Source organism: Drosophila innubila, chromosome X, assembly GCF_004354385.1.
Source record: "Drosophila innubila isolate TH190305 chromosome X, UK_Dinn_1.0, whole genome shotgun sequence".
Lineage (NCBI taxonomy): Eukaryota > Metazoa > Arthropoda > Insecta > Diptera > Drosophilidae > Drosophila > Drosophila innubila.
Window position 1 is genome coordinate 34854729 of NC_047626.1, and position 10487 is coordinate 34865215.

Sequence of the window (10487 nt, forward strand, 5' to 3'; positions counted from 1 at the left end):
CAACAATTTTAGTGGACTTCTCAAAATGAAATGACAAGTCAGTTTCTTTGTTTGTCGGTTTGTCTGTTTGTATCAAAGCGCTCAAGAAGCTTAAGTGAATTGATGGGGATTTATTCCTTTTCGAAAATCTAGAAATGTTTGTTCTACGACTTTTTGGAAAACCCGCTAGTTTAGCGGCAAAACGCTAAATCCCGGTAAAATTTAAACCTCAACAGTTTCCAAACCATAGAAGCTACAGATATGTTCTATATATCATTGGAAAGGTGTGTTTGAGGGCGTACCCTAAAACCTATTTTCTAAAGTACTCAGGTAACATTTTACAGGAGATATAATATTTTTAAGCTTACATTTTAGCGATTGACAAAACGGATCTAACGATTGTTAAATTGTAATATGTTGTAATACGTACAGTTTCACGTTTTTTGGTATATGAAACATAAATAATGAATAAATACATTTTTCTATCCGTCGAAAATCATGTTTAAGTACGAAAAACTTTTTGGTTTTATGAGATATCTCAACCAAACTGATACAATATGCATTTAACTTGGTTTTATATATCCTGACCAAAGTTGGTTCAAATCGTACTTCTATATCATATAGCTGTCATAGGACCGATCGGGTCAAAATTAGGTTTTAGTATAAAAAACTTTTTTGTTTAGTGAGATATTTTAACCAAATTTATAGCATATGCATTTAGGTTAGTTTTAAAAATCCTGACCGAAGTGAGTTCTTATCGGACCACTATATCATATAGCTGTCATAGGACCAATCGGGCGAAAATCAAGTTCTACTGTGAAAAACTTTTTTGTTTTATGAGAAATCTTAGCCAAACTATAACAATATGCATTTAACTTGTTTTTATATATGCTGACCAAAGTTGGTTTAAATCGGCCCACTACATCATATAGCTGTCATAGGATCGATTGGTTTAATATTAAGTCTTAGTATGAAAACTTTTTTTGTTTTACGAGATATCGTAACCAAACTAATAGAATATGCATCTAAGTTAGACTTATATATTCTGACCAAAATTGGTTCTAATCGAACTACTATATCATATAGCTGTCATAGGACCGATCGGGCGAAATCCAAGTCTTAGTATGGAAAACTTTTTTTTTCATAGTAAGTACGGGGTCTCCGACAGTAGAGCATGCTCGGCTGTAGCAACACAAGCAAAGCGAGTTTTTCTTTATAATTAAAGAAAAATTTTTTTTTAATATGAAATACGTTCAACAACTAAATTTATATATTTTACTATTTGCCTGCATTAATGAAAAAGTTACAAAGTCAAAAGCAAAAGCAATTGCAAAAATTTCTGATATCCTCAAAAAACCTTACACGAGGTAAAGAAGATGAAAGAATTTCTAGCCCCAATTTTGAAATCAATTTTGTGACGAACAAAATTCAGTTTAATCTAAAAATTTTAAATAAAAATATAAATTAATAAAAAAAAGCGAAAATAAATTTTTAGATTAAACTGAATTTTGCTCGTCACAAAATTGGATTTTGGATTTTGGGGCTAGAAATTGCTTTCGTCACTAGACTTTTACCTCATGTAGAGGTTTTTTTTTGTGGGATAAAGGTCTACGTCTAATTCAACTAATTCAATTTATAGAATGCAAGTTTTAATGTCGTCAAACATCGTGGTTTTTGGGGTGTGATTTCGTGAGTAACGTAGACAGCATTCCACAGTGAAAAATGTGAGATTTATAGGGAGATTTCTAATCGAAATAAATTATAAGTATGCGGGTCTAAGTTGTAAACAAACTGATAAGAAATTTCCCGTAGATGAACGTGCTGACAGCGACGTCGCGACGTTCATATCAGTTATGGATTCTGGAACAAACAGTAGACATAAGCGTATTAACTTCGACGGTAAGATGAGATTGCGGCCTATGGTGAGACTGGGAATGTTGGGGTTGGGTTTGTTCTTGGGACTGGTGATTCTACCCCTTCTAGAGACCAGCGCTTCACGTGTCATATACTATAATTTGCCGAATAGTGAAAAGAGTGTGGAAGTAAACGGGAACACCACCAACTCGGTGGAAAGAGGCATGCTCTTGGCTGTACAACGGAACCCTTGTAAGCGTGGATATATGCATGACCATCGAAATCGTTGTCGCCGGGTGAGTGCTGATTCGTTATTGAAAATATTTAACAAACAAATGAAATTAACTGATTGTTCATTGTGTAACAGGTTGTATAGTAACCTTTGGACATGGGCGCGCGTTAATTGATGGTTCCATCAAGAACTCATTAACGTGTAGGAAATCAAATATTTATACACGCCTACGTCACGGCAGAACCAAAAGAAAGCAGTGTTTGCAATGACGAAATTATTGGAAGCTTTCAAATCATCACAGAACAACAGTAGATAATATACAAGTAAAAACGTTATAGTCAAGTACCCGAATATGAGATACCCGTTACTCAATTTAGATAAATAAAATTTTTTTAAATGAATTTGAAACTTCGACGGTTTAAAACATTATTGAATTTAACAGCCATTTTAATTATTATGTTCTTCAGATCACTTAAATAAAGCAATGGAAAATAATAAGTAGAAATCATTTATCGCAATAAAAAGTGCTCTATTTTATGAACTGCCGATGTAGTGGTTATTCTTATACCCTTTGCCCATTAAAAATGAACGCGTCCATCTCAGAGACTATTACAGCTTGAGACTTCAAACTTGGTATATAGGTTCCTGGATAACGTATGTAGATTATTTTTGTTTTTAATTTTGGCTCGAACCTCTTTATCATATAGTTTTCCTGATAAGTATCTCAACCAATATGACAGAATATGCATATAGACTGGTCCTATAATTCCTGATCAAATTTAGTTCAAATCGGTCTACTATATCATTTATCTGCAAGGCCATCAAATCTTTGGCGTGCCAAAGACTCGCCCAAAAAAACCCCCTTGTTTAATGTCTTGATTTCAGGTGTTCATACAGACAGACAGACAAAAGGACATAACTTTATTGACATAGCTGTTGATCAAGAATATATATACCTTATAGAGTCGGAGGTGCCTTATTCTGCATATTACCTACATTGCAACACATATTATATACTCTATTCTTCAACGAATAACAGGTACACAATTGAAGAAATAACAACATTAATAACACAGCCACACCAAAAAAAGTGATGTTCGGATCTGGGGGTATACTATGCTTTCTATATGGATTTTGGGTCGCTGAATCCGAATCCAAAGTCCATTTTGCCTCAGCACGTCAGGTTTTCGAAATAACCCCATAAATCCAATATGGACAATTTTTTTTTTTTAATTCATCGGACTCGCTTGAAGCTCGTGACACGGGGCTTTTGGGGTCGCTGATCACGAACTAAAAGTAAATTTTTAAAAATTCAAAATGGCGGATGCAATTTGGCGGAGACTTTTTTGAAAAAATTATCGGATTCGTGTGAAACTCGTTACTCGGGGGTTTGTGGGGACGCTGATCACGAATTTGAAGTCAAATTTTAAAAATTTGAAATGGCGGATCAATACCAATACTAAAACTTGATTTTGTCCCGATCGGTTCTATGGCAGCTATATGATATATTGGACCGATTTGAACCAACTTTGGTAAGGATGCATAAGACCAACTTATATGCATATTCTATCAGTTAAGTTAAAATATCTTAAAACACAAAAAAATTGCTTATACTAAAACTTGATTTTAGACCGATCGGTCCAATGGCAGCTATATGATATAGACAACCGATTTGAGCCAAATTCGGTCAGATTGCCTTACATCATCTTAAATGCGTATTGTATTGGTGTGGTTAAGATATTTCAAAAATGTTTGTTTAAAGCGGATTTTTTTATTCAAGTAACATAAAAATTCTAGGTATCTCCTAGTCGTGTATATTCGACTAATGGGTTCTTACCTGGAATATGAGTAAGTTAATTATATCTATATCTTAACTTTACTTGGGTTTGCCCGCTGATTATTATTGTATGAGTATTTATTTCTGGAAGGGGAGCAACCCGAAGTAAGACATACATTTACGCAGATTGTGGGTGACAGTAGCGAGAAAATGATAAGATTTCTGTATACAGGGTGTTTCGCAGACACTCAGCAAAGTGTTAGGTTACTTCGATGTTAAAATTTCCAAAACAGCCTGTATATTTTATCAACTTAAAGAAGGCAGAGGCTACCTTTTACTTAAGAACTGTTTGCCCTATTCGAATAAAATCAGTTAATTTCTGGCATTTGAGCACGCCAGTTAGTAGGAAAATAATTAACACAAAATCTTAAAGGCTTCACTGAAAACACAATTATACAATTTCAAATTGTTTTGAAACTGTTTGTTAATACTGCCGCAGCCATTAAAGCATCTAAACAAAGAGACAACAAAATCGGGAAAGACAAAAATCATGACGCTGAAACGTATTCATCAGTTACTTCTCTATGCGCTGTGCCTGATAGCCTTACTTGTGTTCTTTGCGCCGGAACAGAGCGAATCACGACGGGTGATCTTCTTGGCGCCTCCAGGTATTCATCGCAGTCAGATACTAGCTACGCGTGGTCTTGACAAGCCCTGTCAGAAATGCTACATGAGAGATCATCGTGGAAACTGCCGTCGAATAATATCGTACAGTTCAGGTAAGTCCTGAGGGTTTAGAATAATAAATATCAAAACTAGCGTGCTCGTGATGAAATTCTTTCTTAACTTGACTCGTACTTTTGGGATTTATAGATGGCTTGGACTGCTGAAATAATCCTGGATGTGGACAATTTGTGGCTATCAACCGAATCTCTAACTCTTTTAGAAACACTAAAACAAAGGACACCATTTATTATTTATTCGCTTTCGAATCACTATTTATTACATACATATATAATTAACAAGTTTTAGTTTGTCGTAAATAAATGGAAATTTGCAAACATATAAATATAAACACTGTGCCAGGAAATTTATTAACTTTGTGCAAAAGTACAGCCAGCAGTAAAGACCATTTATAAGCAGGGATTCTTTTTACCGAAATCTTTAAGCCGAAATAGCCGTTTAGTAACCGATTCATTTATAAGGGCTAATTTCGGCTCTGGGCGTTGCGACGCGTCGCAGAAACTGATCAAAACTAAGTGTCTACCAGTCTTCTGAACAGGTAGCAGACCGTTACTTTGGCTTGCTCGCAATTTTTGACGATACAACAACAGCTTTTGACGCTGAGTGCAAATATCTTATGACCCTCTCCCCCCTCTATAAAACAAAACAACAACCACACAGCAAGTGCGCGTCGCGAGACGCTGAACAGCAACAACAACCACACAGATTTTCGACGCGACGATAAAAGTGTTCATTTTTCTTAAGCTTATGACTTCAGAAGCTGTGTTTGTTGTAGATGTTGTTGTAGTGCTTACTATTGCAAATTTCGTGGCCAATTTCGATCAACTTTTTTTTTCGTCTTCTTGTGAGTTTCTTAAGAATTTCGTGGTGACGTAGCGGCAGTTACTTTTGTGCGGTTTCTTGGCGTCGCGACGCTTAGTAGAAAAATAGGAGAGTGGGCAAGTGCGAGTGACACAGCGAACTATGGCACACATATAAAAACTTAACATATATAAAATCTTAACTAAATTGTAATTATTTAGTTGTATACATTCATATATGTAAATACACTTAGTTGGGCACAGGGTATTTCGTAGTCGCCTCACGACTGAAGTTTTCTTCTTGCGTTCAAGAAGAGCGTGCACTTTTGCTTTGTTACTCCAATGTAATCAGTGCGTTCTTTGAAAAGTACATAAGTGCGTGACATGATTGAGATTATTTGACATACATATATATAGAGACATATATACATATGCACATAGTATGTTTTGCATAAATTCACAGATTTTTGCGATTTAAAACAAGGCTGCAAGCTTTAAAAATTGTGGAGATGGCTCTTGCAGCTAATGGGGCTCTTGAAGCCTTATGAAAATTTTTTATTTTTAAAAATTCATTTCAAAAATCTAGAAAAGTTTGTTATCCGACTTTTTAAAAAGACCGCTAGTTTAGCGGAAAAACGCTAAGTCCCGCTAAAATTGGAATGACTTTCGTCACTAGATTTTTACCTCGTAAAGAGGGTTTTTTGGAATAATTTTAATACCACAAAAAAAACCTCTACATTAGGTAAAAGTCTAGTGACAAAGACATATTCCAGCACCAAAATTTCTAATATCCAATTTTGTGTCGAACAAAATAAAGTTGAATAAACAAATTTTAAAACTTAAATAAAAAAAACTCGAAAATTGGCATTCTGCACTGTGCGCAAAAAGGGTGAGCTACCACGAACATAATAATTACATTTTGCGCAGTGCCGAATGTCAATTTTTGTGTCTTTTTCTTAAATTTTAAAAATTTTATATTAAAGTTTATTTTGATCGTCACAAAATTGGATATCAAAAATTTAAAGGCTGGAAAATGCTTTTGTCACGAGACTCTTACCTCGTGTAGAGGTTTTTTTTGTGGTATTAAAATTATTCCAAAAAACCTTTTTTACGAGGTAAAAGTCTAGTGACGAAAGTCATTACATTCCAAAAAATTTCTGATATACAAACTTGTGACGAACAATATTAAATAAAATAAATAAATTTAAAACAAAAATAAATAAGTTAACCAAAAAGGTCGAGCTTCTTATTAAATAAATATAAGTTTTTACGCTGTGCCGAATGGAATTTTTTTTTATTTATTTTTTTTGTATTAAATTTATGTATTAAATTAAAAATTGTTCGTCACAAAATTGGATATCAGAAATTTGGGGCATGGAAAGACTTTCGTTACCAGACTTTTACCTCGTCAAGAGGTTGTTTTTGGAAGATATTAGAAATGTTTGAGTTTCATATGCTTTTGACATTGATACTTTGAAAGGAGGCTATTAATATACTTACTCCAAATTTATAAATCAATTCACAATTACATCAAAGCAGGATACCCTGTGTTCCGGCAGTTTGAAGCCGTTCGGCACGCCATTAGATAAGAGCCGTTAAATTTTTGACTGATTGCTTCAATGACAGCTATATAATATAGTCAGCCAATTTGAATAAAGTTTGGTCGGAGTGCAAAAGACCAATTTAATGCATACTCTGTCAGATTGAGATATCCCAAAAAACAAAAAGTTGTTCGTAATAAAACGTGATTTTTGACCGATCGTTCCTATGACAGCTATATGATATAGTGGACCGATTTGAACCAATTTTGGTCAGGATGTTTAAGATATTTAAAAATTAAAAAAAAAAATTCGTACTAAAACGAGATTTTCGACCGATTAAAAAAAGTATATATTCAGCTAACAGGTAATATCTTCCAAGCCCCTCAGCATAAACTCATGCATCATATACCAAAAAAAACGCACAATACGTTTTAGCACATATTGAAAATAAATAAGAATTATTAGTTAATTCAAAAATCGCCAAAATGTAAACTAAATAACCTTTTTTCACCTGTAAAATGTTACCTGAGTACTTTAGAAAAAAAGTTTAAAGGTACGACTAAAAGTCCTTAAAATTACCTATTGAGGTTTCAATTTAAGCGGGAAATAGCGTTTTGCCGCTAAGCTAGCGGTTTTTTTTTTCAAAAAGTCGTAGAAAAAACATTTCTATAGATCTTAAAAACAGGCAAACAAACTTTTCATCTAATTTTGAGAACAATAAAAACTTCAAATTTAATTATCTTTTGAACTAGTTGTCGGATTTGGGTGATCTAGGTATCAATCGACGTATATTTTTCATAAGAAAAACAAATTTTTTAAAATTTACTAAAAGGCCCCAACGGCCCCATTAGCTTATTAGCATATTTTCCATATTAGCTGTATATATTGCTAGTCGCCTTTCTCACGCTTTGTGCTGCTTTCGTCACTAGCGCGAACTGCCGTCCGCAGTGAAAAAATTAACAAAAATACGTCCTATTATTTGCTATTGACTAGCTACTTACGCAAGGCCACTCCTCCGCAGTTTTGATTGGATGGTCCACGGTATTTAACTTAAGCGCCAACTCTTTCCAAGATGCTGCCACAGCCACCCTGTCCCCTTTTGTAAAGTTTCGGGCAATGTTTGGGTGCTTCCCCATAAACTCCATAATTAAAGCGTCTTGGCTTGCATTGCGATGTTTTCCGCTTGAATAAATTAAAAAAAAAATGTAATAATAATACTTTCCTTCTTTTTCCTTTTTTTTATGTCACTTCGACATTTCTCAGCTAATGACGATTTTAAGGCGATGCCACCTGGCAGAAGTACAACTGCCCACAAATTTTTTCACAAATTTCACAATAATGGTGGGTTTACATAGGGGCACAATTTTAAGGCGATGCCACCTGGCAGAAGTACAACTGCCCACAAATTTTTTCACAAATTTCACAATAATGGTGGGTTTACATAGGGGCACAATGCGACATCATATTCTGGGGCAATTTCTGACAGACCGGGACACTAGTCAAAGTGTTCACATTGACGTCACTTAAAATGTGCTTCGATTCGCTGTGCCAAGCCAAAATGACTGCCGTCAATGTGAACACTACTTGTCATTTTCACACAGCGCCACAACAAGTGGAGCGCTTTTTCGTCTAGCAAGCAAAATTCATTTTATGCATATTTATCAAATAATGATTATATGTGAGCTTGTCACACAACTTCGCTAGCATTCCTTCATTCTTGCGGATCAAATTATCACTGGCAATTAATAAATATTCACTTAAGATTACTTTTGCTTCTCTAGGGAATAAATTTCAAGATCACATTAATTTAAAATTATAAAATGTACAATAAATCCATTTCAAATCACAAGAATTTCCAAAATAACATAGTTAGTCGTGCCACAGTGTCCCACTTGAGCCAACTTGCTCGATATGCTTGGCACGGAAAAAAGCGTTCATTTTAGCTGGTTCTACTAAAACAGCTGACAAACTATTTTCTGTCAAATCCTTGCCAGCCTCTGGCACAAAAAATATGAGGCGCGGAATGACACCGGTGTTCACATTGAAAGTGACACATTTTGTGTGCCACTTGATTTTTATGTCACATCATTTGTGTCCACATGGCTCTGTGCCACTGTGGCTGTCAAATACGACTCTCTGGCCCGTATGTAAGCCCACCATAAGTAAAAGAATTTTTAAATAAAGCTTGTTTTACCTGACAAGAGCTATTTTTTTGTAATACTTACTTTCAAGAACACAGAAGTGGTTCCGTATACTATATATTTTAAAAAATCCCTTAATTCGAATTCTGATTGGAAAATATGGTATAGCTGACCCTGACACCGAAAATCTTAATCGTAGCAAGTGGCAGCATCGGATGCCAGCGGATTGAGAGCTGAACCGTTTCGCCCAAAATTATTTCGGGGATTGCTTTGTAGCACAGCGGAATGAAATTGAAGTGAAATTCAAGCGGAAGTGATTTCTGTGGCACCCCTGTAAGTTTCTATGACAGCTATATGACATATAGCATATTAACATATAGGAAAAAAGACGTATTTTGTGAGTTTGGTTGAGAAAGCTCAAAAAAAAAAAAGGTTTTCATACTACTGGTTAATTTGCATCCGATTGTTCCAATGGCAGCTATATGATACCCACAAAAAAAGCCTCTATATAATTTTAAATATATATATAAGTTGATAAAAAAAAAAAAAACGAAAATTGGCATTGTGCACTGTGATCAAAAAGGGTGAACTTCTCTGACATAAAAATTACTTTTTGCGCAGTGCCGAATTGCAATTTTCTTTTTTTTTTTTTTTTAATTTATATTTATGTTTAAAATTTTTATATTAAACTGCATTTTGTTTGTCACAAAATTGGATATCAGAAATTTTGGGGCTAGAAATTGCTTTCGTCACTAGACTTTTACCTCGTGTAGAGGTTTTTTGTGGGATATGAGAAATTTTTGCAATTCGCTACGCTCACGTTGCTACAGTCGAGCAGACTCTACTGTCGGAGACCCCGTACTTACTATGAAAAACCCAACTTTGGTCAGGATATATAAAACCAAGTTAAATGCATATTGTATTAGTTTGGTTAAGATCTCTGAAAAAACAATAAAGTTTTTCACAGTAAAACTTGATTTGGTCCTATGACAGCTATATTATATAGTGGTCCGATAACCAACTTCGGTCAGGATATATAAAACTAAGTTTAATGCATATTGTATCAGTTTGGTTGAGATATCTCATAAGACCAAAAAGTTTTTCGTACTAAAATGTGAATTTCGACCGATAGAAAAATTTATATATTCAGTTAGAAGGTAATATCTTCCAAGCCCCTTAGCCAAAATTTATGTGTTATATACCAAAAAACGTTCTACGTTCTACAACATACTCAAATTTAATAAAAATCGTTAGAGCCGTTTTGTCAGAAATCGCCAAAATGGAAGCTAAACAGCCTTATTTCACCTGTAATACGTTACCTGAGTACTTTAGAAAACAAGGGGACACCGCCCCCTGCTCGCTACGCTCGCCTACCCACGGCTCGCTTCGTTCGCGGTGATGTATGAAAGGACTTCAGTC

General features: G+C 34.8%; 2 protein-coding genes across 2 annotated transcripts; both read left to right on the top strand.

Annotated features, from left to right (window-relative positions):
- The first annotated feature begins 1817 nt into the window (after positions 1 to 1817).
- LOC117787832 lies at positions 1818 to 2560 on the top strand. Its single transcript, XM_034626455.1, has 2 exons — positions 1818 to 2129; positions 2201 to 2560. Exons 1-2 carry the CDS (start codon positions 1833 to 1835, stop codon positions 2207 to 2209), a joined length of 306 nt encoding a protein of 101 aa, XP_034482346.1. The 5' UTR covers positions 1818 to 1832; the 3' UTR covers positions 2210 to 2560.
- A 1641-nt stretch (positions 2561 to 4201) lies between these two features.
- On the top strand, positions 4202 to 4799 carry LOC117789741. The gene is made up of 2 exons (XM_034628860.1): positions 4202 to 4621; positions 4716 to 4799. The coding sequence occupies exons 1-2, from the start codon at positions 4393 to 4395 to the stop codon at positions 4730 to 4732; spliced, it is 246 nt and encodes an 81-aa protein (XP_034484751.1). The 5' UTR covers positions 4202 to 4392; the 3' UTR covers positions 4733 to 4799.
- The last annotated feature ends 5688 nt before the right edge of the window (positions 4800 to 10487 follow it).